This window comes from Vitis riparia, chromosome 11 (genome assembly GCF_004353265.1).
Source record: "Vitis riparia cultivar Riparia Gloire de Montpellier isolate 1030 chromosome 11, EGFV_Vit.rip_1.0, whole genome shotgun sequence".
Classification (NCBI taxonomy): Eukaryota; Viridiplantae; Streptophyta; class Magnoliopsida; order Vitales; family Vitaceae; genus Vitis; species Vitis riparia.
Genome location: NC_048441.1, coordinates 605694 through 632672, shown reverse-complemented (window position 1 = coordinate 632672; position 26979 = coordinate 605694). Strand labels below are relative to the sequence as shown.

General features: G+C 34.9%; 2 protein-coding genes and 1 non-coding gene across 4 annotated transcripts; 1 reads left to right on the top strand and 2 right to left on the bottom strand.

Moving 5' to 3' along the window:
* Positions 1-3011: 3011 nt before the first annotated feature.
* LOC117925527 (transcription factor MYB36) lies at positions 3012-4660 on the top strand. Its single transcript, XM_034844550.1, has 3 exons — positions 3012-3188; positions 3338-3467; positions 3702-4660. The coding sequence occupies exons 1-3, from the start codon at positions 3053-3055 to the stop codon at positions 4528-4530; spliced, it is 1095 nt and encodes a 364-aa protein (XP_034700441.1). The 5' UTR covers positions 3012-3052; the 3' UTR covers positions 4531-4660.
* A 2252-nt stretch (positions 4661-6912) lies between these two features.
* LOC117924930 (protein DETOXIFICATION 16-like) lies at positions 6913-25233 on the bottom strand. 2 transcript variants are annotated; one of them, XM_034843669.1, is made up of 8 exons: positions 24882-25233; positions 8581-9125; positions 8390-8476; positions 8239-8295; positions 7920-8158; positions 7462-7580; positions 7284-7370; positions 6914-7193 (listed from the first exon to the last, which is right to left on the bottom strand). In XM_034843669.1, the coding sequence occupies exons 1-8, from the start codon at positions 25149-25151 to the stop codon at positions 7149-7151; spliced, it is 1449 nt and encodes a 482-aa protein (XP_034699560.1). In that variant the 5' UTR covers positions 25152-25233; the 3' UTR covers positions 6914-7148. The 2 variants fall into 2 exon arrangements, with proteins under 2 accessions (XP_034699562.1, XP_034699560.1); XM_034843671.1 differs by lacking the exon at positions 7284-7370 and having other exon boundaries at positions 6913-7193.
* Positions 25234-26781: 1548 nt separating this feature from the next.
* LOC117925779 lies at positions 26782-26977 on the bottom strand. Its single transcript, XR_004653043.1, has one exon. It is a non-coding gene; the product is annotated as a U2 spliceosomal RNA (small nuclear RNA).
* Between the last annotated feature and the right edge of the window lie 2 nt (positions 26978-26979).

Genomic DNA, 26979 nt, shown 5'->3' with positions numbered 1-26979 from the left:
TTCCAAAGCCAAAGATCGTAGTTTTCAAACGAGCAATCGAAAAGACTTTGGAGCATCCTGAGGGTTAGGTATTGTTCCTCCAATGATCGTAGTACCAAGTACTCCTAACATTCCGAGCAAAACATAATAAAACTGATTCAAATTTTATAATCTAACAAATATAACTTGTCATTAAAAGAAAATATTAACTTAATGTTTTAAGAGAATTTATTTGTCATGTTTCGATATTATTGCTTTTATTTGAAAAAGATTAAGAAAAATTTATACTGGGAACTTGCATAGGTAATTAAACTTTATCCAAGAGTTTGTGAAGACAAGGGATTGATATCTAATTCTCATTGTAATGATCCTCACCTAAAATTCTTAAATTTGATACTCTCTTTTCTTCCCATCATTTCAATACTTATTCGTTTGAAAGGTCTAATCTCCATCAAACCTCACCGGCCGGGCGAAGGGGAAGGAAGGGATGGGTGGTTCGGGAATAACAAGAGGATAACATCTTGTGACATGCTAGATTTGTGCGTATTTGTGTTTGCCTGATTGAACCTTTAAATGCATAAGCTTAATCCATTAATTCTGTAGTTTTTTTTTAAAAAAAATATTAATTAGCCTAACAACTCAAAGTCGGGGTTGTAAAACAACCTTCAATTAAATTTCATATATATTTGGAACTACTTATATTAGTTATGAAATAGTAGTTCTCCAAAGTATTTCAGGACATTCTTTTCCAAACATTAATCTTTACGGGCACAAGCTCTTGTGAGTAAGATCATAAATAGAGAATAATTTGTTTTCTTAAAAATAAATAACTAAAACCTGATATATATTGATTTCAAAAAAGTTGACAGTTTTTCTTTTAGGTTATGTTCTGTTTTCAGAAAGAAAAATATAAAGGGAAGAAAATAAAGAAGAAAAGTGGAAAGAAATAAAAAACTAAGGAAAATAGAAAATAGATTCAAAGTTAATAAATTATTTTTGTACGCTTCTTCATATTTATTTCACTTATTTTCCTCAATTATATAAATTTCAAATAATTTTAAAATGTATAATTTTCTAACTAATTTTAATTATATTTAATTTTTTTTTTTCATATTTTTTGTGATGAAACCAAATATGAGAATATAATTTTTCATAGCATTTTTTTTTCTTTCATTAGTACTTTCTCGAATCAAACTTACCATAAGTCTTAAAGTTCCATTAAAATTTATACACGTGTTTTAGATATTTTTATTTATTAAAATGGGTTTCTAACTTGAAAAAGTAAATTAATGTGGCCTGGAATTCCCATTTTGGCTTATTTTGGAAGTTGTTTCAGACTTTCCAAATACCATTTTTGACTTGAATTTATGATCTGGCTTCAATTTTAGCTTCTAATTGCCAAAGACTCCAAAAAAAAAAAAAAAAAAAAAAAAAAAATTCCTCAAAGGCTAGATTTGAAACTTACGTACACTCATCACAATTCACAACAATTTCATTGTAACCCTAAATCAAGTTTATTTCGCAACTCTGTAGGAAGAAGGCAGCTGTCATGATGTCTCTGCTCGACCAGACCATTTGCTACCAAAAAAGGTAAAGGATATATATATATATAAGAAACAGGCCTGTTAGACCAATTTTTGATGAGCGGATCGAAAACTAGCAAGGGTTAGTACAATAATTCCACATTATTTTTTGTATTTAGTCAGTAGTGATCCATGTTTATCCTCTTATCATCAGGACCACCTTCACCAGCTCTCCTTAGAGACTTTTTAAGTTTTTGGTCTTGCTGATGATGAAATGCAGTGCCAATGGGCGGAGATTCTAGGGTTGAGAGAAAGACAAGCAGAAGCATGTTTTCTTCATCCCAAAGATCTGACTCCATTTGATGAATAAGAAATTAGTATTTGTAGAAGTGAGTGCTTTCAAACTTTGATAGTTTTCCTCTTGTTACTTCTGTGTGGGTGGGGTTCTTGACCTCTTTCATGTATTCTTCAATATAAAATTGCTCATACAAATATTAGAGTATGAAACCGAGGTCAATGAATGGTGCTCCTCTCCAAAAGCTTTGAATTTTCATGCCTTTCCTTTTGGTGTTTTCTTCCATTCTCCTTAAATATTGCCTTCCCTCAATACTTTAATGCAAACCCTAGCCAACTTGGCCAGTAGGGTTCTTCTTTCCTCAATAATTAGAGAACCTTGTGATGCTCTGATTGGCTGCAACTCGGATAATTGAGGGCGAAATCTCGATTCAAACCTACCCAACACACTTTTTGCAAGACCTTGAACCTGCCTAGTTGTGAAGGTTTTGGTAGAAATGACATTAACATGTTGTGTGACCATGTCTACTTTTGTCTAGGGCACCCCCATATTATAGTTATGCAAGTTTTCCGAAACTCGCTTCATTGAAAAATGAATTGGTGGGATGTGTTTTGTTTTGTTTTCCCTAAGAAACACTCATCAAGAACCATGTACAGCAATGCATGGTCTAGAAAAATGCATCCGAATTCAGATGATTATAATTTGGTATTGTCAAGGGGGTTGATATTCCTTTTTCATTAAAATTTCAGGACGGCCAATGGCCGTGTAAATTTCTCTTACATATCGAGGATGTTGGCAAGAAGCATAGAGGATGTTGGCAAGAAGCATAGAGGATGTTGGCAAGAAGCATAGAGGATGGAGGCTTCTTTTTGCTCATATTACCTGTAGCATTGGATTCAAATGATAAATAAATGAAAGGAAGAAGCTTCCCAATTTAAAATGATAAGAGAAGAAGAAATTCGTGTTATACTTTGTCTGGTTGTATAAGCGAACTAATCCAAAAGGCAGAGAGAGAGAGAGAGAGACGACCTTGAACAAACCCTAGAAGAGAGATATTTGAATATTGAGAAGGGAGAGGGTGAGGTGTAAGACTTTTTTGTCCCCATAAGCATCACATCAGCCACTCTTCCTACCTATAAAGGTCGGTCTTCCTCTTTGCAGATTTTCCAAACAAGCAGAGACAGTTTTCTTCTGATATATTCTATCAGATTAGCTGGGGAAAGAGAGGAAAGAGAGGAAAGAGGAAAACATAGAGATGGGTCGAGCTCCATGCTGTGACAAAGCCAATGTGAAGAAGGGACCATGGTCTCCTGAAGAGGATGCTAAGCTTAAAACTTACATTGAGCAATATGGTACTGGAGGCAACTGGATTGCTCTTCCCCAGAAAATAGGTATACATGCATTTCTCTCTCTCTCTCTCTCTCTCTCTCTTTCCTCCTCTTCCTCTCTTTTTTATCTGTGTCTTTCTTCCTGTTTGGAATTTTGCACATTCTAAAAGTTATTTGTATGCCTTTCTGGTGGAAATTAATTTAATTCACAGGACTTAAGAGATGTGGAAAAAGTTGCAGACTGAGATGGTTGAATTACTTGAGACCTAACATCAAGCATGGTGGATTCTCTGAAGAGGAAGACAGCATCATCTGCAACCTCTATATAAGTATTGGTAGCAGGTCTCTCTCTCTCTTTCTCTCTCTATAAATTTTAGCCTAAGTTACTTCAGTTTTTTTCTTTTTTTTGTCCATGATGGTTTTTCTGATATACTAACTTACTAAGCTCATGATTGATTCAAATCCTTTTATGTGGCTTTGCTTTCTATACCCTTCAGTCCCCCCCCCCCCCCCCCCCCCTCAAATTCTCTTCTTGGTATAAAAGCTGATCTTTTTTCGAATTTCCTCTACTTCTAGGTGGTCGGTAATTGCAGCCCAATTGCCTGGAAGAACAGATAATGACATTAAGAACTACTGGAACACAAGACTGAAGAAGAAGTTGCTTGGAAAGCGTAAACAATCTCATTTCAATCGACTTTCGGTTGCAGGTCAGGACCCTAAAGATGCAACTGGTGTAGAAGATAATCCATATTCACAGGCCTTAAGCAATTCTGCCCTTGAAAGACTGCAGCTCCATATGCAGCTTCAGAGCCTGCAACACCCCTTTGCTTTCTACAATAATCCTGCACTGTGGCCCAAGCTGCATCCCCTCCAAGAAAAGCTGATCCAGAACCTCCAGAATGAGCTCCCCAGCCCTCTGATGCAACATACCGCACCTAGTTCTGACCAGATGGGACAAGAACAGAAGTCTGGGTTCTATGAACCGCCCACTGCTTCCATCACACTTCAACAAGAGCATCCGAAAATCAACAATCCAAAGGGAGATGAATTTGAGAAATCTTTAAATGTTTTGCCCTCCTCAGACAGTTCGATGGCCTACAACAGCGAAAATATGGTTGGTGCACCTATTATGTCTAAACCAGATGGTGTAGACCAATCCAACATTGGACAACAAGCAGTATCAACCTTTCAAGCTGAGCTTGATGACTTCCTTAATAACAAAATGGTTGGTTTCCTTCCACAGGAAGAGCAGATGACTGAAATATATGGCTCCAAGGACAGCTTGGCTTGGTGGTCTAATGACTTTGACACAAAATCGGCATCCTCACACTCTTGGGATTCCACTCCTGTTATTCAGTCTGAGGGGATGTTCCAAGATTATGTATTAGGTTACAGTCTGCAGTGACAAACCATAGAAGGTTTGATGATGTAAGCTTAATATATTTGTAATGCTCATAAAGAGTGGAGGAAGACAGGAGAATCTGTTAGCTCGGTCTGTGAATTATGTGAATAATAATGTTGATTTCCTTAGTGTCTTCTTGAATCTAAATTAGACATTATCAGTAGAATAAGATCGGGAGTTAGTTACTGAAAACTACTAAAGAAAGGAAAAAAAAGAAAAATATATTAAAGAAAATGAATTTCTTACATTTTGGATAAAGAAAAAAATAATAATAGTAGTAAAGAAGAAAAGAGAAAATGTTAAAAAGTTGTTCTCCTTCTTTTCCTTAGAAAATATAAGGGAAGTTGGGAATAATTGTATTCCTCAATCAATTTGGGTTGGTCTCCTTCTTTTCCTTAGAAAAAAAATGGAAAGTTGGAAATAAACGTATTCCTCCGTCAATTTGGTTCTTTGCCATTCCACTTGGTAGTTAAAATCATGGTGAGAGAGAGAGAGAGAGAGATTAAACATATTTCTTTTCAGTTACCTAGCTCTACATGCATGTAATACCTAGGAAGTCACTCCTCATGTCATTCCTCATTTATTTATCGAACTACCAATTTTCCTAAAATTTGGACTTATAGGAAGTGTAGCCTCTCTTTTTGGGCTTCATTGTGAATTTAATAAATTGAGGAAATAAATATATGACCAATTGAGGTTCTAATACCATGCCAACTTTTCAATTTTCTTAAAAATTTAAGCTTGTAAGATTTAGTTTCTCAATATAAATCATATTCTCCAATATTTACCAGTTTTGCTTGAGCTACAAAGAGGAAGAGGCTTTGGTAGAGGGCTGCGGTGTGGTGGGCTAATTCATCAGGGCTACAATCAAGCCATGGATTTCCTTTTTCCAAAAGTAAATAATAATGTGAAGATAAAAGCAGATAACAAGCAAACTGAAATTCATGTAAACATGAAATTAATGGTACTGATGAAGGTTTTGGTGAACAAAAGAGTGGAACAATGGCTCTTCACAAGCAGCTGGACATTTCTCGAGTTCCTGATAATGACGGATGAAGACGATAAAAAGGTACATGGTTACTTCGTGAGACAATCATGTCTATTATCTTCCTACATTCATCCAAAATACAAGGGTTTCATTGATAACAGATGAAAACAAGGAAAATAAAACAAAACAAAGCGAGAATTACAAATTAGTTTCAAATCTCTGCTTTCTTTTGTCTTCTTCCAAATATATTCTTAAGTAACCCTATGTTGAGACTTTAAGCCACATTCTTGTTCTTGAGAGACAGCCAAAATGAGAACTGTTGGCTATTCCCAATACCAAACTGTGGTAATCACTTTGGGTGCTGCAGTAGAATGTGGATTTATCCAAATAAGAGACCAAAGAGACACAACAACCATTACAATCCTCCAAGCTACATATCTTAATAACCAGACCATGATGCACCAAATGGCATGTGGTCAATCACTAAGGTCCAATTATTTTTAGTGGCTTCTATCTCATGAGAACAGATACAGAAGAAGGTAACAAGAAAGTTGTGGTCATCGTGGGGCCGAATTGGCCTTTCTCATGGGAACAAATCTTCTTCTGTAGAGATAAAAGAAGAGCAATAAGGCTTCTCTTTCTCACAAGAACAATTCTTATCTAGGGATAATTGGAGAAGACATTTGACAAGAAGCCTGTTGTCCTGGCAGTGGCCCTATCCTCGAGAATATGGGCTAAGGGTCAGGCAATGGATAACAAGAATATGGGCTTCAGAGTCCACATTGGTTTCAGGCCGTGAAAGAAGAATCCATGCATTGCAACCAAATAGAACTTGGCTACTTGTCCCGCAGCCACGATATGCTAGTGTACTTAGCTCTAATTAAATGGGTATTCATAACACAATTTAAAGAAAGTGGATCTATTCATGGATTCAAAGTCCATCCCGTGGCTAAGGCCAAGTCCCTAGCCAAGATTTCGACAAAACTTTCAATCCAGTTGGTAAGCAAACAACAATTCATTTAATTCTCTCCATTGTTGTCAGTACTTGCAATTGGGAAAATTGGTCAAAAACGTGAAAAACACCTTTCTCCATGGACATTTCAAGGATACATGAAGCAATTAATCGCCAGGGACTATAGGGCCTGTAACAAGCCTCTTGTCACTGGCTCAACCAATTGTCTATTTCAGCTAATTAATTAGTTTTGAATGTAGTAAGGCTGATTCTTTGTTATTCATGTTCAAAAGTGATTGTCAGTCAAATTAGTACTTCTCATTCATTTGTGTTGATGATCACTCACAGGCAATGACAATTTGTTTGTCAATAAACTGTTTCGGCTAAAGGGCACTTTGCTGGCTATCAAGGATCTCAAAAAATTCAGTACTTTCTGGGTTTCGAAGTTCATTAATCTCAAAGGGGCATGAAAAACGCATGTTACTGGCAAGCTTTCAACAAGTCAATTTATAAGATACACATTAATGGAAATGAACAATCCCGGAATGCTGAACCAAATAGGCTTACATGTTAAATGCAAGTTGGTTTCTAGTCATGAATTACAAACAAGATTGAGAATTATTTATATAGATTTAGTTAGAAAATCAATGTTACTTCGATGCCAATTTGATGATACTGCATTCACAGGGCCATAGAGTCATATACTCTGTCAATAGCCTTCTTTGCCTGCAAAAGAAAGAGATGAAAGAGAGAATTAGCGAATTCAATAAGAAAATTTTGAGCCACGTACATAGATATCGGTGAAAGCAACTATACTTCTTTCTCCCAATTAGTACAAAGAATTACGATTGCAAGAGATATTGTTTGCACAAAGAGTGAAACTATAACTCCCGTCCAGAGTCCCTGTGTACCAAGCAGAAATTCAAATGGGTTAATTTTTTTCTTCTTCAAGATGACAAGTGGGAGAAAGACTGAAGATAAGAGCAAGAGTTACCTTTCCTCCACCATGATAGACGAAAGCTATTACTACACCAAGCGGAACTCCAACAAGATAATAAGCTCCTAAGTTAACCAAAGCGCCAATCTTTTGCTTGCCACTTCCTCTAACCACGCCTAACAAATATTATTAGAGTCACCCAATTGATTAAAATGTTGATTAAGCTTTTCTTTAGATAATAGGATAAGTGTGTTTTCATTACTTATTCATAGCAACTAGTTAGAAATAAATTCTTAATTGAGCCAAAGAGTGGGAAACACCAACATATGTTTGTGTATTTTAAGATATTTCATGTAGACATAGTGGGGCTAATACTAGAGTTAGACATATCTAATATATATGCATTTTCATTTTTTCATGGTTATAGTTTTAGCATAAGCAAATATGCATAAAAACTTTGATCGTTATGAACGATCTAATTGATAAGTAAATACATAATGCAGATTGGCACAAACCTGAAAGTACCGATTGGATGCCATCAAAAAAGTGGGATATTGCAAGCAACAACATCATTTCTCCAACATATTTCACTACACTTGCCTCATTGCTATACGAGTAGCCCCAAAAATTACGCCCTAAGATCAGGGCGGTGGCTACTAAAATGCCTTCTATGGCGACCATGAATAACACAACATATATTGCTAATTGTGCTGCTTGTGGTCTCCCAGCCCCCAATTCGTTTGAAACTCTTATGCTGAAGGGGGAAAAAAAAGAATAATTGAAGCAACATGCTGATTTATAGGAGTTTTAACAATTAAACTAACTGAAACATACCTTATTGTGCCACTAAATCCGAAGGGTATCATGAAAATTACTGAAGACGTGTTAAGGCTACAACATAAAAAACATAATTCATTAGTAATTAAGGAATTGTTATATTAAAACTTTATACTCATTTGAAGTGTGCAATTATGGGATATGGTACCTGATTGATAGAACTGATGTCTCAAGCTTTGGATTAGGAAGAAGACCAGATAACAATACCATCATTTCAAATGACCAGATTGTCAAGCTGTTCCAAGACACCAAACGAATGAAACTACATGATATATTCTAGCTAATATTTCTAATACACAACAATTTTATTATTTGAGTGAAAGGGCACCTGAAGATTACCAAATCATTACAGCCGAAGGAATAGCTAGTCTTAGAAATTTTAGCACATCATGGAAGGCCTGCATTGAAAAACCTGTCCAAGTTTTCTTGCAGGAAGGGGAGATCCTAATGTAAATTGCTAATAATAGGACATTGATCCAATAAGAGATGGCATTTGCAAGTGCAGCCCCTTTGTTTCCAAGCCCTGATTTGAAGACCAGCATCCAACAAGCGAAGATGTGGAGTAGAGTTGTGAATCCTGTGGTTATCATCATAGGAACCACAGTATTTTGAGCTTGTAAGAATCTGATATGACATTGTAGAAGCGCAAAAGCGAAAATGCTAGGTATCATAAAGTGAGCATAAAGTCCGGCTTCAGCTGATATCTCTGGATCTTGTCCCAATGATGCAAGAATATGGCCTGTATTGTTCCAAATAAAAGCAACAGGAATGCTAACCAATAGAAGCACAACCATGGCTCTTTGCTTGTGTACACCAAGCATATGATATTGTTTTGCTCCAAATGACTGACCGCAGAAGGTGTCTAATGCACTTCCCATTCCTATCTATTAAACAAAAGTGAAATTAATGCTAAAAACATCACAAAGAAAATGTTACATAATGTGTCACTCATATAAAAATTAGTTTTTTGTGTTTATATTTTGTGTGAATATTATTCATCCATGTAGGGACATTTAATTGATTAAATTTGTTAAAAATGTGGATTGCAATCTTCAAATAAATTAGTAGTGGAATATGAAGAAATAAAAAAACAAGGCATATAGGTAATTAGAGACTAAAACGTAGAGAATAATGGAAGATTCAAATTAAAATTTGATGGTTCAAGGATAGAGAATAAAAGTGTTTCAAGATGGGTAATTAGAGACTATAATGGTACTATAAAAATGGTTACAAGTAGGCATATAAATAATGCTTTAATAATTATTGTAGAATGTATGACTTTAAAAGATGACTTGTTAATTGCCAAGAACAATGAGTTCTTAAACCTAGAGATTTGAGGGAGACTCGAGAATAGTTATAGATTGTTATAATAAAAGGAGTAATATTTCTAGTTCTATTATGTTATTAATAGGGGATATTTGAAAGTTATCTCAAGATCTAAATATTTATAATTATCATCATATTTATAAGGAAGCAAATAAAATAATAGATTGCCTAACTAAGAAAAGTATTGTAATTTAGAATTAATTATTTGGTGGTCAAATTTCTCTAAAGATGTTAGAAAGTTTAGTTTTGAAAATTAGTGTGGTTCATTTTTCAATTGTATTTGTAGGTATTCTACTTTTTAGTCTCCTTTCATAAATATATATATATATATATATATCAAAGATATCAAGTTTTAGTTGAGTCTTGCGTTTTTAAATATCCTTTTTATTTTCAATTTTTATCCCATATTTTTTTATTGAAATAATAACCAACAAAAGTTGAATATAAGCCAACAATTTTACATTTTCATATCCTACTCTAACTCTTCAAATTGTTTTGTTGTTGGATAGCTTTGTGTTTGTAGGTTTTCTCTTAAACGCATACTTTCTCTTCTTTCTCCAGGCATTCTTCTTGTCTTTTGTCTCTAGTGGCACACTCCTTATTTATGGAATCTTGATAAACACATATTATATTAGAGAAGGGGAATTCTAAGTTTTCTTTTCTTCCTAAAGACCGGAATCCTTGGCAATGAAGCTAGGGTTTGGTGGAGGAGAGAAATGGTAAATATAAAAGGATTTTGTATAAAGAAATAAGGTATAAGTAGGCGGTTCTCTCTCTATTGCCTTTTTTTTTCAATGCTTCAACCCAAGAAGAAAGAGAAAGAGAAGAAGACGGTATTGTTGTGGCTCAATAAGATCGTGTAAAATCAAAGTTGTGCTTAATGAGCTCAACAACCCAGTTGCTATTTGAGAGGGAAAAATAACAAGGAACCTTCACCCTGTAAGTAGAAAAATCAAGGATTTGTAGAGTAAATCAGGGGCTATGTTGATTTTCGTGCAACGATTCCTGGTGAAAAATGAAAAGAAAACACATAAATTTAACGTGGTTTGACAAATTGTCTATGTCCACTAGAATAGGGAAGAGGAATTTTACTATATATCAAATTAGGGTTACATAAAAAGGTATTTATACTAACCCTCAGGTAATGAAATTCCAAAAATATCCCTGAATCGAACTCCCTTCCGCACCCCCCAACCCATCATTTGCCCTTAACAATAAAAATACAAGCTTGAATGACAAATGTCGTCATTCCACTCCGCTCCACTCCAACATTTGCCCATTTTTATCCATATATGTCTTTCCCTTAATATGAGTCACATACTACGACAAGCTAGTACAAGTAACTAAAGTACAAGTTCTCAATTTTCTTTTATTCCATTATTTGAAGGGGAAAACCATGATTTTTGGTGTGTGACAATGAAACTATCATTTATGTTTCAAGATGTTTGGGATTTTGTTGAAAATAGCTTTGAGTGAACCTAAAAAATGCAACAGTAGTGACTCCAATTGAAAAAAATCATCAGTTAAAATTGTTGAGAAAAATGGATTCAAAGGCTTTTTTATTTTTATTTTTTATTCAATAAGGTGTTGACAATACTATTTTCCCAAGAATTATGAGAGCTTCCAAAGCAAAAGAAGCATGAGACATCCATCAATAGGAGTTCCAAGGAAATAGAAGAACATGATCAATAATGCTCCAAACTTTACGAAGAAAGCTTAAAAATAGGAACACAAGGAAAAATGGAATTTTAAATGAGTTTTCTTCCAAATTCATGGAGTTAGCAAATTAGATTTAGTCACACTGTGGAAAAAAAAAATAGTGATAAAAGACTTGTTGAGACACTTTTAATTAGCTTACTTGATAAATTTGACCAAATTCTAGCTATGGTTGAAGAAATAAAAAGACCTCTTTTTGTTAAACTTACATGAGCCATCTGGGTCTTAAAAACTTATTTACAGGGACTATTGAGGCATTATGAAAAATCAATTGAAAGTGCATTTTAGTCCAAGTTGAGCTTTAACTCAAGAAATGTTGAAAACAAACCCACAAGCAATGAAAATAAAAGCGATTCATTTAGAGTTGGTAGAAATGAATGAGAAAGAGGAAGAGACAAAAATATAAGAGGTAAAGAAAGATTCAACGGTGAAAGAAAATTCACTAATGCATTCTAAAATGTAATATTTGTAATCCAGGATTGGTAGAAATAGATGAGGACGTGGTAAAGGAAGAAATGGAAGAGGTAGAGAAAGATTCAATAGTGGAAGAAAATTCACTAATGCATTCCAAAAATGTAATATTTGAAAAAAAAAATATTCATGTTGAAGAGGATTGTTGGTTTAAAGGGAAGCCATAATTCTTTAATTATATTTAAAAAAAAAAAAAGAAATTGGGCTTGTTAAAAAAATTGTAGACTTAGAATGATAAAAAAACAAGTTGTAGTGAAGAAAAAGAAGGTAAAAAATATGTTTGTTGAAGCACTATTGAGAAAATGAATAATATGTGGTTTGTTGACATTGGTTACACAAACCACATGTTTTGTAATAAAGATATTTTTCTTGACATGAATACAACCATAAGCTCACAAGTCAAAATAGGTAAAGGGTAATCTGGTGCATGTAAAGGGAAAAGACATAATTGGTATCCAATCTAATATAGGAACCAAATATATTAGAGATATTTGCTTGTTTCAACTTTAAATCAATATTTGCTTTGCGTGGTAAAGAGTACAAACTTCACTTCAAAGACAATGAGTGCACCATCTATGATAAGAGACAATGAAGAAGTGTAGTGAAGAAGATAGAAATAGAAAGAAAAAAAACATGCATTCCAATTGTCTTTAGATATGCTAAGAATGTGGCTTTCAAAGTATAAGATGTTAAAGAAGGTTGATTTTGCATAGCAGGTTTGGGTATTTTGAACTTTAAGATAAATTTGAAGTTGCTATGCTAAAAGAAGATAGTATAAGGATTGCCTAACACAATTGAAAAAAGAATGAAGTATGTAAAAGCTGTGTTCTTGGAAAATATCACAAACAAGTATTTCCCAAGGGAGTTTCATGGACAGAAAAGGAGGCATCTGATCACATTCACCCTGATGTTTCATGGAGAGAAAAAACATATTTGAAACAATTATTTGGTGTTCTTTAAGAGGTAAAATTTTAAAATGTTAGTGGTCTTAAAAATTTTCAATAGTTTTATTGAAAAACAAAGTGGTTGTTATGTAAAGACCTTGAGAAGTAACAAAAGCAAAAAAATATGTTCCATGTGAATTTGGGAAGTTTTGTTAAGATGAAGAGGTTGAGAGATAACTCATTACTACATATACTCTTCAACAAAATGAAGTAGTGAAAGAAAAAAGTCAAACTATTATGAAAATAGCAAAAGCAATGCTACATGAGTTACCTAAAATCTTCCAAGATAAAGTTGTTAACACTACCACATGCTTATTGAATAGATGCCCAATAAAGGCATTGTTAAACATAACTCCAATTGAAACATTGGGTGAAAGAACACCATTCATGAGACATTTGATAGAGTTTGGTTAAATATGTTATTCACAAATACCAAAGGAAAAGAGGAGTAATGTGGATGAAGCAAGTGAAAATTGTAATTCCATGGATTAAAACTCAAAATCAAAGGGCTTAAAGCTATAAAACCTAAAATTAAATAAGTTGATGATAAATAGAGATATCATTTTTTTTTAATGAAAAAACTACTTGGAATTGGGAAGAAAGAAAAGTTAAAACCAAACAAACAAATTTCTTTTATGAAGTCCAACCAAAGCCCCCATGGAAAATGATAATGGTGAAAACTCAATTTAATCACCTCAAAACTCCCTAAGTTTAGTTTCATTACCATCCTCAACCGAGTCTTCAACTTCGTGCTCATCATCACCATCTTTAACTCCAAGAAAAATGAGGAATTTGAGTGGCATTTATAAGATATGAAAATTTTGCATTACAACCTCAAAGCTTTGAAGAGGCAATAAAAAAACGAAGATTGGAGGAAAACAATGGACTAAGAAATTGATGTCATTAAGAAAAATGCAACATGGCAATATAAAATAGAGTGGCAAGGAGATTGAGAAAATAAAGGCTATGCTTAATTAAGAAAAACACCCAAAAGGGGGAGGGGGGAGGTGAATTGGGTTTTTAAAATCTTTTCAATCACAACAAATTCAAGCACAATATAAGCAAAATAAAGAGATAGAGTTAGAGAATTCAAATTCGGGTTTTATAGTGGTTCGATACTTTCTTGCCTACGTCCACTCTCCTCAATCTCCTAACCGAGTGAGGGTTCCACTAACTTGAAGCTTCAACCAAGCTTCCAATCTTCTTACACTTGGATTCCGGCTCCAATGGGCTTTACACAGTCTTTTCAAGATTCAAACCTCTTGAAGACTTTAACACTCAGATTTTACAAGAAGGAATCCCTCAACCTAGCTTAAGGATAGGTCAAATACAAGACAAAGCTAGGATGACAAACAAGAGTGCACTAAAGGATATGCAAGTGATGATTTAATGCACTAAGAAAGAAATGAGAGCTTTTTGATCAAGAACAGGTAGGTAGACTATTGATTGCAAGTTTTCTCTTGTCAATAAATGAAGTGTAGCTCTCAATTTATAGGTTTCTAAGCTTGGGAGTCAAAAACAGCAAAAGGTAACCTTGACCGGTCGAGCTAGGGGTCGACTGGGAAGAGAATCACCTCAACCTGGAAGAGAAGGCCATTGGGAGAGAGAGAAAGTTTTTGGTGCATCCTCGACCGGATGAGGGCAACCAGTCGACCGGTTCCTCAATCGGTTGAGCCGATTGGCCATAGCCTCGACCGGTTGAGCCTTTTGGCCCGAAAACCTATCTTTTTCGATTCCTTTCTTTTCTAACACTTAGGCAAGGTCTTTAGGTGAATTATTAAGCCAATTATAAAACATTTTGCCTAAGGTACATTGGTTAAAAACTCAGGTTTTAATGAAATCAAAGTTTTAAAGAATAAACCGAGTTTTCTAAGTTGCATGAAACATGTGAAAATCCTAAGTGCACTCATGCATTCATCTTACATTAGTTTCCTATGATCACAAGTCTTCCAAGCACCTTGATCTTGTATCCATTTTGTCCTTTGATGAATTTTCGAGTTTATGCCTGAGATTCTTAACCATTAAACAAATTAGTCACTCAACCATGATTTGTTATCATCAAAACCCGATTAGGAGAACCCTTGGGCTAAGAAAGATGATTAGAGTAGAGTGGTTCCATAGGAGTGAAACACCATTTTGATAGTAGGGTTTAAATGTTTGATGCAAGGTTGATTGCAATTCCATAAGACTTTTGCTCCTATTGCTCGTCTTGACACTATTAGAGCTATCATTGTTGTGGTTGTGGAGAAAGGTTCGTTACTATACCAACTTGATGTAAAAAATCTACATTTTTGAATGGAGATTTGAATAGAAAAATTTGTACTAAACAATCTCAAGACTTTGTTGTTATTGGCCTAGGAAACAATGTTTATAAGTTGAAAAAGGCTTTGTACGATTTGAAACTTCATGTTTGGTATATTTAAATCACTAGCCACTTCATTGAAAATGACTTTAACAGATGCAAGAGTGAGTCTAGCTACTCTATATTTCAAAGGCAAAGGTAGCTTTAAGATCCTTATTGTTGTTCTTTATGATGATGATTTGATTTTTTTTTTTTTTTTATTGGAAATGATGAAAAAATGATTGAAAAAAATTAAAAAAAATGATGAAAAAAAACGAAATGAGTGACAAGAGATTGCTGCATTATTTTTGGGAATTGAATTCCATCAAGAAGATCATGCGTTTATTTGCTAAAAGAGGTATGTTGAATATCCTAAACAAATTTGGCATGGTTGGTTATGAACCTTTAAATGCTCCTTTAACGGTGAATGAAAAATTGAAGAAAGAAGATGAAAGAAAAAAGGTGGATGAAACTCATTTTAAAAACTTGGTTGGAAATATCTTGGAGTGTTGGGACATTGATAATGCTTACTAAATAATTAACACATGAAATCTTTCTCAAAATTTCCATACATGGAAATAAATAAGCAGAATTTATGTAAAATAAGTAACAACTCAATCGAAACAGATGGACAAATTTACTTACAAAGCACAAGTACACTATTCTTGATACTAGTAGTTATTCATCAATTACTATACCCCAAGTTTAATTTAATGATGTCGGAGACATAAATTTTTTAACTAAATTAAATATACACCTACCGCCATGCCAATAAGGTATACAAGATTGCTCTATTGATTAAGACTAGAACTCCAAAGAACTCCAAGCGAGGATAAGGTGCTCATGGATTAGGCCCTTTACTATTCTTGATACTAGTAATTATTCATTAATCTAATGATGTTGGAGAAACATATTTCTTAATTGGAATTTTATTTCTAGGGCACCCTATAACTGCTTGGTCATGTTGAAAAATAGCAACTAATTAAAAAATAGCAAGTCATGAAAATGGTTCACTAAGACCATATGAAACCATCTTTTGATACCTTTACAATTATATTCTCATTTTTTTCTTATCTAAATCTTGTTTTCTAATGCTTAGCTGATCAATTTGTTATATAATAATAACACAACAACAATAATAACAACAATGACAATAACGATATATAATAATAATAATAATAATAATAATAATAACAACATCAATATGTTACAACTGAAGTAATGAATGCCACCACATTAATTATAATAAATGTTAATTAAGTATTATTTATGACTTCCATTAATACTCATTAATGGAAACCATTAATGTTATTTATGAGTTCCATTAATATTCATGAATGGAAAATTAATGGAAGCCAATTGGAAAGCCCATAAAAGGGCTTCCCATCCCTTGTAATAAGCATCCCTAAGCAAGAAAGAAATTTCTTACTTTCTCTCATTCTCTCCGTCTTTCATTCTCTTAACTTTTTCAATTCTCTTTTGTGATTTCTTCTTCCTTATTATATATTATTATCAAACTAATATATAATTTATTTCTACTACTTTATTTGTGTTGCATTTGTTCTTGTTTTACAACACATTTGTAGACCCTCAATTTTGTCCCTCGACATTGGCATTTATCCTTCGGGTGTCACATCCACCCATCGTTCGCATATGGCACCACTAGGGCCCCTTTTGGGCTTAGTCGGTGTCTGAGCCTCGTGTGGGTTTGTCTGTGGTCCATTGTGGTGCATATGTGGTTCATTTTGGAGGGTCACCATGGCCATTTTCCTAGTCATTCACATCACGCTATAGGAAGGAAGTGGGGTCATCCCAATGTTTTAGCTTAGTTGGAGTTTATAGGGGCATGTTGAGGTTCGGAGCACTCGAGCTTGTTTTGATCGTATCTCCCTTATCCAAACTCGGAATCAATAACCGTTTCTTTTTATGGATTCCTTATTCTTCCAGGAACATTCTGTAAAATTTTCAAAATTTTTTGCAACAAGTCAGCTGGTTGGCAGCCGGTTCAACCGGTTCAACCGGTTCATCGAGTCAGCCGGTGTAGAACACTGATTTTTGGTAATTGTTTTGATCATATCTCCCTCTTCCGAACTCTGAATCATGCACCATTTTTTTTCATGGATTCCTTACTCTTCTAGGAACATTCTATAAAATTTTCAAAATTTTTTGCCATCGTTTCGACTGGTGGGCATCCGGTTCGTCCGGTCCAGCCGGTTCATTGAGTCAGCTGAGGTAAAACACTAATTCTAGTAATTTTGGGGCCCAAATCCTACATGGCTCAGGCCCGTAAGCTCCAGATTGGTTTTGGGCAATGTTGTGGGTCCATTTTGGGCCTTGGTTTGGGTTCCTTGCAGCCCACCACGAATCCATATGGATTCTTGGTGGTGAAGCAAACTGAAAGCTGAAGGGAGTGAGTTGGCCTTGTAAGTTTAAGAGAAGTAATGAGGGGTGTGGTTCCCATGCTGATGAAGGGGATTTCGGTGTTGAAGGGGAAGGAACCCAGGAGGCTCAAATGCTGAGAGGGGTATGAGTATAAAAGGTGGGAAGAGAGGAGAGCAAAGAACCTTTTGGCATTTTCAGAGAGAGGGGAAATTTTGCTGGTGAGAGAAACAAAAAGGTCAGGAACATCTTTTGAGTTGAGGGTGTGGGGGAAAGCTTCAGCACTGTGGTTTCTTTGAAGAGGAGAATGATAGCATCTTAGTTTTGGGAGTCATCATTGGCATACACGGATCATATTTGGTGGAGATTTGAGGTAAGCATGCTGAATTTTCTTTGCTGACAGTTTATCTTCCTCGTCTTTATACGTTTTTCTCCTTCCTCATCATCTTTTCTTCCCGTTGATATGAATATTGTATTGCTTAGGTGTGGATAAAAAAGGCCACACATGATTTTTTTTGATTGGTTATGAATGGTTTAGGAACTTTCTAACTGAATTTGGGATTTTTTTTATCAACCGGATGAACCGGTTCAACCGGTTCAGCCCCATAACTGGCTACCACTGTCAGCCATGGGGAACACCTGCTTTTCTTGGCCTGGTTCTCACTCATCCGGGCTTGGAATTGAGAGCCGTTTCTTTTGTTTGATTCCTTAATCCCTTAGGAACTTTCTGACCAAATTTGGGATTTTTTATCAACCGGATGGACCAGTTGGGAACCGGTTCAACCGGTTCAGCCCCATAACTGGCTGCCTCTGTCAGCCATGAGGAACACCTGTTTTTCTTGGCCTGGTTCTCACTCATCTGGGCTCGGAATTGAGAACCGTTTCTTTTGTTTGCTTCTTTAATCCCTTAGAAACTTTTTGACCAAATTTGGGATTTTTTATCAACCGGATGGACTAGTTGGGAACCGGTTCAACCGGTTCAGCCCCATAACTGGCTGCCTCTGTCAGCCATGAGGAACACCTGCCTTTCTTGGCCTGGTTCTCACTCATCCGGGCTCGGAATTGAGAACCGTTTCTTTTGTTTGCTTCCTTAATCACTTAGGAACTTTCTGACCAAATTTGGGATTTTTTATCAATCAGATGAACCAGTTGGGAACAGGTTCAACCGGTTCAGCCCCATAAGTGGCTGCCTCTGTCAGCCATGAGGAGCACCTGCCTTTCTTGGTCTGGTTCTCACCCATCTGGGCTCGGAATTGAGAACCGTTTCTTTCTTTTGCTTCCTTAATCACTTAGGAACTTTCTGACCAAATTTGGGATTTTTTATCAACCGGATGAACCAGTTGGGAACCGGTTCAACCAGTTCAGCCCCATAACTGGCTGCCTCTGTCAGCCATGAGGAACACCTGCCTTTCTTGGTCCGGTTCTCACTCATCCGGGCTCGGAATTGAGGACCGTTTCTTTTATTTGAATCCTCAATCATTTAGGAGTTTTATAGAAAAATTTAGGAATTCTTCTCAATAGGTTGTACCAGTTGAGAACCAGTTCAACTTGTTCTGCTGAAGGACTTTAGGTAGCCCTCGTTTTTGGCATTTTTCGAGCCCTTATCCATTGGGGCTCAAACCCATTTGCTATAGGGCACTTGTGAGCCATCTTGAAGGTTTAAGTCAGTGTTTGATTTCAGTTAGTATGGGAAATTTTGAAGTTATGGGTGGGGTGGTCTAGGTAAGTCTAGTTTGATTTGTATGACATTTGAGGAGTCCATTACCTGATCTCAACCAACCTTCTTCCTTTTTGGCACAAAATTTGATGCTTGATTCTGAATACATGTTGCGTGGCTGACTCACCCTCTACTGTAGCACATGGCTAGGGACCACAGGTACGCATCGTTGGTTTTGATTGTTGAATCATATGCATGCATGGTGCCTAATCCTGAATTTTTGTTACATGTTTATCTGTGTTTGACTGACCTTTTATGCAGCGCACGGCTGGGGACCACAGGTACGCACCCATTGTTTTGGGTTGGTTGAATTCATATGCATGCCAAATACCAATTAGGATTATGTGATTCATGACATCTATTTAGCCTAGGGTTCCATCTTTGACCCATTTGCTCCCACATACCCCAATTCATTAGTAGAGACCGAGTTCCGGGCCTAGAGGGGTGCTACCTCGCATGAGGTACCTTCCTAATGGGTAACCTGATCCCCGGACCCAGAATCTAGTTTTCGTAGACCGCTTTTTTTTCCATACTGGGGTCATTAGGGGTTTTGGTTCTTACTTAATTTTCCCCTTTTTTAAAAAAATAAAAATAAAAAGTAAGTGGCGACTCCATACAACACCGTTCCTCACCGGGGTCGGGTTTTTCAAAACTGGAAACCTCCAACTTTTTCATTCATTCTTTTCTTTTAATAGCAAGTCGCGCCGGTCCGATGGATCGGGTGACGGTCCACAACATTATCAACACGAATTGCTTTGAAGGTAATTCTCGTATCTTAAACTTGAAGTTATTTATATAGAATAAAATTTTACATATTTATATTATTGTTGATTTTTTTTGTTATACATTGTTAAAAGTTATAAACAAATTATTTGATTTTGTTTATAATCAAAGTCATACCAATGCTATCAATTTATTATAATTGATTCTAATAATATTGTTTTGTCATATATATGAAGTTATTTGACAATGTCGAATCTCACAAAACTCGAATTTGTGACACTTAACATTTCGGGAAATAACTATCTATCTTGGATCCTTGATTCTGAAATACATCTTGATGCAATGAATCTTAGAGCTATGATCAAAGAAGGAAATCAAGCATCCCTGTAGGATCGCGCAAAAACACTAATTTTCCTTCGTCATCATCTCCATGAAGGTTAAAAAAAAAAAAAAAAAAACTTTTGATGAGAAATCACCAATCTCGTCCAATTGGATCTGAACCATTCCCTGAAGTGAATGCAATATCGTCCCAAACTCGTGGATGTGGACGAGGACAAGGACATGGTCGTGGTTGTGGAAGAAATCCCCGATTCCATGGTTCTTATAGTAATAATTTTCAGAAAAGGAAAGCCTCATTACACCACTAAAAGTGGAACAATACCGAGGAAACAAGAAAATGGGAAGTGTTTATAAGATAAACCTCCTAAGAACCATGAGAATAATTGTTATAGATGTGGTAAGAAGGGGCATTGGTCGCGTACCTTTCGTACGTCCAAACATTTGGTTGACCTTTACCAAACATCAATAAAAGCAAAAGGAAAAGAGATAGAGATGAACTTTATCGATGGTGATGGATTGGACCTAACCTACTATGACATTGATTTCTTTGGAGGTCCTAGTGAAAAAACAGACCATTTAATAAATGATGAGAAGATTAACATTGATTGATATTACTTCATATATCAAATAATATATTATTATTGCTTATATTTACATCTAATTTTTTGTTGTTATTTACATTATGCCTTGTTTTTTTTAGTTATATCTGAAATCCATGTGTTATTTGGTCTCAGGATGAATGAGGATGATGTATGTCTCGTAGACTGTGCAACCACACACACAATTCTTCAAGATAAAAGATATTTACTCGAATTGACATTAATGAAATCTAATGTAAGTACCATATTTGATACTACAAACTTAGTTGAAGGCTTTGGTAGAGCAAACATAACGTTACCAAATGGAACTATATTCCATATAAATGACGCTTTATATTCTAGTAAATCCAGAAGAAATTTGCTCAGTTTTAAAGATATTTGTAGAAATGAATATCATATTGGAACTATGAATGAAGATAATGTAGAATATCTTTACATTACTTCCATTATATCTGGCCAGAAGCTTATAATGGAAAAACTCCTGGCTTTGTCCTTTGGGTTGTGTCATACAACTATAAAGCTTATTGAATCATATGTTGTCATGAACCACAAGTTTAATGACCCAAAAGTTTTTATCCTTTGGCATGACAGGTTAGGTCAGCCAGGGTCTTCAATGATGTGTCGAATAATCGAACACTCACATGGGCATCCACTAAAAAACTAAAAGTTTCTTTCGCCCAATGAATACTCATGTGCTGCCTGCTCACAAGGTAAATTGATAGTCAGACCATCTTTTTCTAAAGTCATATCTAAGTCACTAGTCTTTTTAGAAAGAATACATGGGGACATATATGGGTCTATCCATCCACCATGTGGACCATTCCATTATTTTATGATCTTAATAGATGTTTCTACTAGATGGTCACATGTTTGTCTCATTTTTACACGTAACGTTGCCTTTGCTAGACTCCTTGCACAAATAATCAGATTATGAGCACAATTTCCAGATTATCCAATTAAGACAATACATCTTGATAATGCTGGTGAATTTATTTCTCAAAAATTCATTGGCTATTGCATGTCAGTAGGGATAAATATTGAGAATCTTGTTGCTCATACTCATACCCAAAATGGTTTAGCAGAATCCTTCATCAAACGTCTCCAATTAATAGCTCGACCATTACTAATGAAAGCTAAATTACCTATTTCTGCCTGGGGACATGCTATTATGCATGTTGCAGCTTTAGTCCGTATTCAACCTACAACTTACCATGAATACTCCTTTTCACAACTTGTGCTTGAAAAAACAACCAAATATCTCTCACTTACGAATCTTTGGTTTTGTAGTATATGTACAAATTGCACCTACACAACGCACTAAAATGGGTCTTCAATGAAGACTTGGGATTTTTGTAGGTTTTGATTTTCCATCTATCATAAGATATCTTGAACCTTTGACAGGCGATATTTTTACAGTCAACTTTGTGGATTGTCATTTTAATGAGAGTGTTTTCCCATCATTAGGGAGATAAAAGTTGATTCTTGAAGAACGACAAGAAATTAGTTGGAAGACATCTACTATGACCCATCTTGATCCTCGTATAAGCCAATGTGAACTAGAAGTTCAAAGAATCATTCATTTGCAAAATCTTGCAAATCAATTACCAGATGCATTCATTAATACAAAGAAAGTGACAAAGTCACATATCCCGGCTGCAAATACTCTAACATGGATTGATGTCCTTGTAGAACAGTTAACAAATGAATCTAAGATACGCTTGAAGCGTGGTAGACCTATCGGCTCAAAGGATGTAACTCCCCGGAAGAGGAGAACACAAGAAAAACTTGGCACTCTAGAGGAGGCTATCAATACAACTTATCAGTTTTAAATTGATAAATCTATAGGCCCATAAGAGGCACATATTGAACGAGAAGCCCTTGAAGAGGCACAGGTACCTGAAAATTGTGAGATCTCAGAAAGTTATGTGCACACGGGAGAAAAATGGGATTGAAATAATATTGTTATTAACAATATTTTTGCTTTCCAAGTGGCCTCCGATATCATAAGAAATGATGAAGAAAAAGGACCCATTTCGTTCTTGCGAAAAAGATGAAGAATTACTTAGTTCTGAAGTACCATATCTTAGTGCTATTGGTGCACTTATATATCTTGCCAATTGTACACGTCCAAACATTGTTTTTTATGTCAATTTATTAGCAAGATACAATTCTGCTCCAACTCGAAGACATTGGAATGGTATCAAACATATATTGAGTTACTTTCGCGGAACTACCGATTTAGGTCTATTTTACTCAAGGGAATCAAAGCAACAATTGGTTGGATATGCAAATGCAGGATATATTTCAGATCCATATAAAGGTAGGTCACAAACAGGATATGTGTTTAATTGCAATGGTATTGCTATTTCATGGAGATCTGTCAAACAAACAATGGTGACCACATCATGAAATCATTCAGAAATACTGTCAATTCATGAAGCAAGTCGTGAATGTATATGACTAAGATCTATGATCCAGTATATTCGGGAATCATGTGGACTCTCCTCTATCAAAGGTGACCCGACAATATTATTTGAAGATAATGTTGCATGTATTGCACAAATAACAGAGGGTTATATTAACGGAAATAGAACTAAACACATTTCACCAAAATTCTTTTATACACATGAACTTCAGAAGAGTGGTGAAATTGATGTGCAACAAATACGCTCAAGTGATAATCTAGCAGATTTATTCACAAAATCATTGCCAACCTCAACATTCAAGAAGTTAATACACAAGATTGGAATGCGTCAACTCAAGGATATCGACATGAGGGGGAGTATGCTTGTAAAAGGGTGTTAGTGTATTGTACTCTTTTTTTCCTTCGTCCAGGTTTTTTCCTATTGGGTTTTACTGGCAAGGTTTTTAATGAGACAGTCTTAACAAACCAAGAGCAACTTAAAGAATTATAAGAATATTGTACTCTTTTTCCTTCGCTAGGTTTTTCCTATATTTTTACTAATAAGGTTTTAATGAGGCATATTCTTCAATGTGGTGGACATCCAAGGGGGAGTGTTATAACTAAAGTAATGAATGCCACCACATTAATTATAATAAATGTTAATTAAGTATTATTTATGACTTCCATTAATACTCATTAATGGGAATATTAATGGAAGCCAATTGGAAAGCCTATAAAAGGGTTTCCCATCCCCTCTAATAAGCATCCCTAGGCAAAAAAGAAATTTCTTACTTTTTCTCATTCTCTCTGTCTTTCATTCTCTCAACTTTCTCAATTCTCTTTTATGATTTCCATTTCCTATTATATATTATTATCAAAGTAATATATAATTTATCTCTATTACTTTATTTTCTCCCATTCTCTCTATCTTTCATTCTCTCAACTTTCTCAATTCTCTTTTATGATTTCTTATTCCCTATTATATATTATTATCAAAGTAATATATAATTTATCTCTACTACTTTTTTAATAATAATAATAATAATAATAATAATAATAATAATAATAATAATAATAATAATAACTATATCCTCGGGCAGTAAACTATACCCATAGGCATATCCACTTTTTTATATCTATTTTTTTTTTAAATCTAGAATATCCATATTATAATAATTATTTCTGCTGACATCCTTTTCTTTACCTTTTTTTTTTTTTTTTCTTATTTAACATTTTTTTTTTTCGTTTTCTTGTTTTTGTAACTTCACATACACAGAGACAGTTGTTACGACATTACTCACACAATACCACCACTGCTTTGTCCAATGTAGAGTGGGCCTAGAGTGGGTCAAGAGCCAAGAGCCTTGAATCAAGAAGGTTGAAGGGACACTGTTGTCATTGTATGAGATAAGAATGGACAAATGAGACAAATTTTCGGTCCAGAAAGGAAACTGGAAAGGAGCTGTTGAAACAAAGGTAGGATGGATTCCCAACAATATTATAGTAACCTCTAAGTTTAGATAAATATTTTCTGATCTATGTCATCAATCCAATGAAGAACTCAGTATAACAAATAAGAGATAGAACATATATTTGAAAGGGTACAACCCAAAAGGAGCTAAATCAAATGTGGGTAATGTGTAAGAAAATGAATAAAAAAGGAAGAACCCATGTTACTTACCATCAAGCTGAAGCCAGTGACTGAAGCAAAGGAAGTGGCCATGCAAGCACCAGAGAGAGATAGCTCTCCCAGATGACCCACAAACATTACTGAAATCACCTGTAAGCTATATAGTAGAACATTGACTAACATCAAAGGCCCTGCTATTTTCAACTGTTTCTTCACTTCACCCAAGATCTCCTCTCTTTTTGCTCCATTCCTGGAGTGAAACACAGCTTCTTGAGAAATCAATGGTGATTCCAGACTTGGTTTCTGGTCTTCTCCATCCATGGAGATAGGGCTGGTTACTGTTCACGCCGCTCGGGATACAAATCACAAATCTCAGCCGACAAAGCTGAAGATGTTATTATAAAAGTACTCTTCACCTTGAACTTCAAGTATCTTCATTTTCTAATATTTTTTTTTCGTAGAGTCTACATATAGTCCAATATTGATAGACCAAGCGTGTCCAGTGGGTTCCTACTATTTTTCCACTAATTCAAATTTAAAATATGGTTCTCAATCTTGTAAGGTGAGATATTTACTAAATTTTTTGTGACAGGAAATTGAAAATATATATATATATATATATATAGAATCAGAATTTAATACTTTAATTATTAATATATTTGTAGTAGTGGCTGAAAACAAAATTAATGAGATAATTTTATGATAATCTCAATACTCATTTTTATTTTAAATTTATGATTATAAAGAAAAAAGAGGAAAAAATTAATATTTATTAATTTATTTTTCCATTATATCATAGTTTTGTTTGGTTAAAATACACATAGGAAAAAAGGGACATTATTCTCCAAACAAAATTTGATTCTTTAGCTTTACAAGAGAACCCCATTTTGGATGATGGAAAAATAAATTAATTCTAAGGCCACCACACTTTGTTGGGGAATAAGTAGAGATTCTGCCAGTGAAGTGAAAGCAGATAGAACTAGTGGGTCCTTGTAAGAAATGTAATTTATACGATCCTTCACCTTTTAATATTAGTTGGGGTTTATCACTTTGTCACTAGATTCTTGGACTATTACTAAATCATAATATATTCCCTTTTTTTCAAAATGCCTTGTTACCAACTGTGTTTCAAGTTGTTACAAAATAATTTCAAAAGCCAAATTAACATATTTAAAATAAAGTCAAATAAATTACCAACTATGGATATTAATGAAAAAAGAATTGTAAAAAGATAATATTATCTTTTATTTAAAAAATTTCTAAAAAAAAAGAATAATATTATCCTTACTTTTGTATATCCATATATTAGAATATTATCCAGTATAGTAAGGAGGACGAGGAGGAGGTATTTTATTAGAGTTAAGTGTGGATTCCCATATATTAGAATAAAAAAAAGTAGTATTTAGATTAAAACATAATTTTTAGCTTTAATGGAAGCAATGCACTATACTGACAGTGTTGATATTTATTTGTCTTTAGTTTATTACAAGCCTTCAAGAACATATTCAATAAAGCATTTTCAGAAATAAGTAACCTATGATCTACTCACGCCCAACCCTGATAGAGGACCCATCTATCAATAGTGTCCGTTGGCCATTGCCTCTCCATCCTTCACCTCAACACCTATTGTAGTTCTTAAGCTACTATATAAATCCTTAAGCTATTATATATAGCATTTTTTCCCTTCGGAACTGGGTGTTAAAAAGATACAAACTATTTTTTCATGCTGGGGCCTAAACGTGGTTCACACAACTAAAGGTATGGGCAACGTTTGTTCTTCAACTTTTAACCTTTAAACAAAGTTCAGAAGCAAGTAGGAAGGATCGATCTTACCGTATTAGACAAACGAATTAATCAACTATAACTGCAGTACAATTAATTCTAACTACAGTACAGGACCTTGTGCGTCCCCCGCCCAGGCATGCTGGTAAAAATTTATCAACTATAATAGGAGGGGTGCGCCAGGGCCTAGCAGTAGTGCAACGCAAGGGCGACGCGCGAAGACCCCAATAGCAAGCTATTGTGATGGGCCCTCCCCCTAAAAAAATAAATTTAATATCATGTGGGACGATGTCCCACGTATCAGATATTAAACTGATAAGAACAGATACTACACTTGATCTTAGCCAAAAGGCCGAGAAAGGTATGC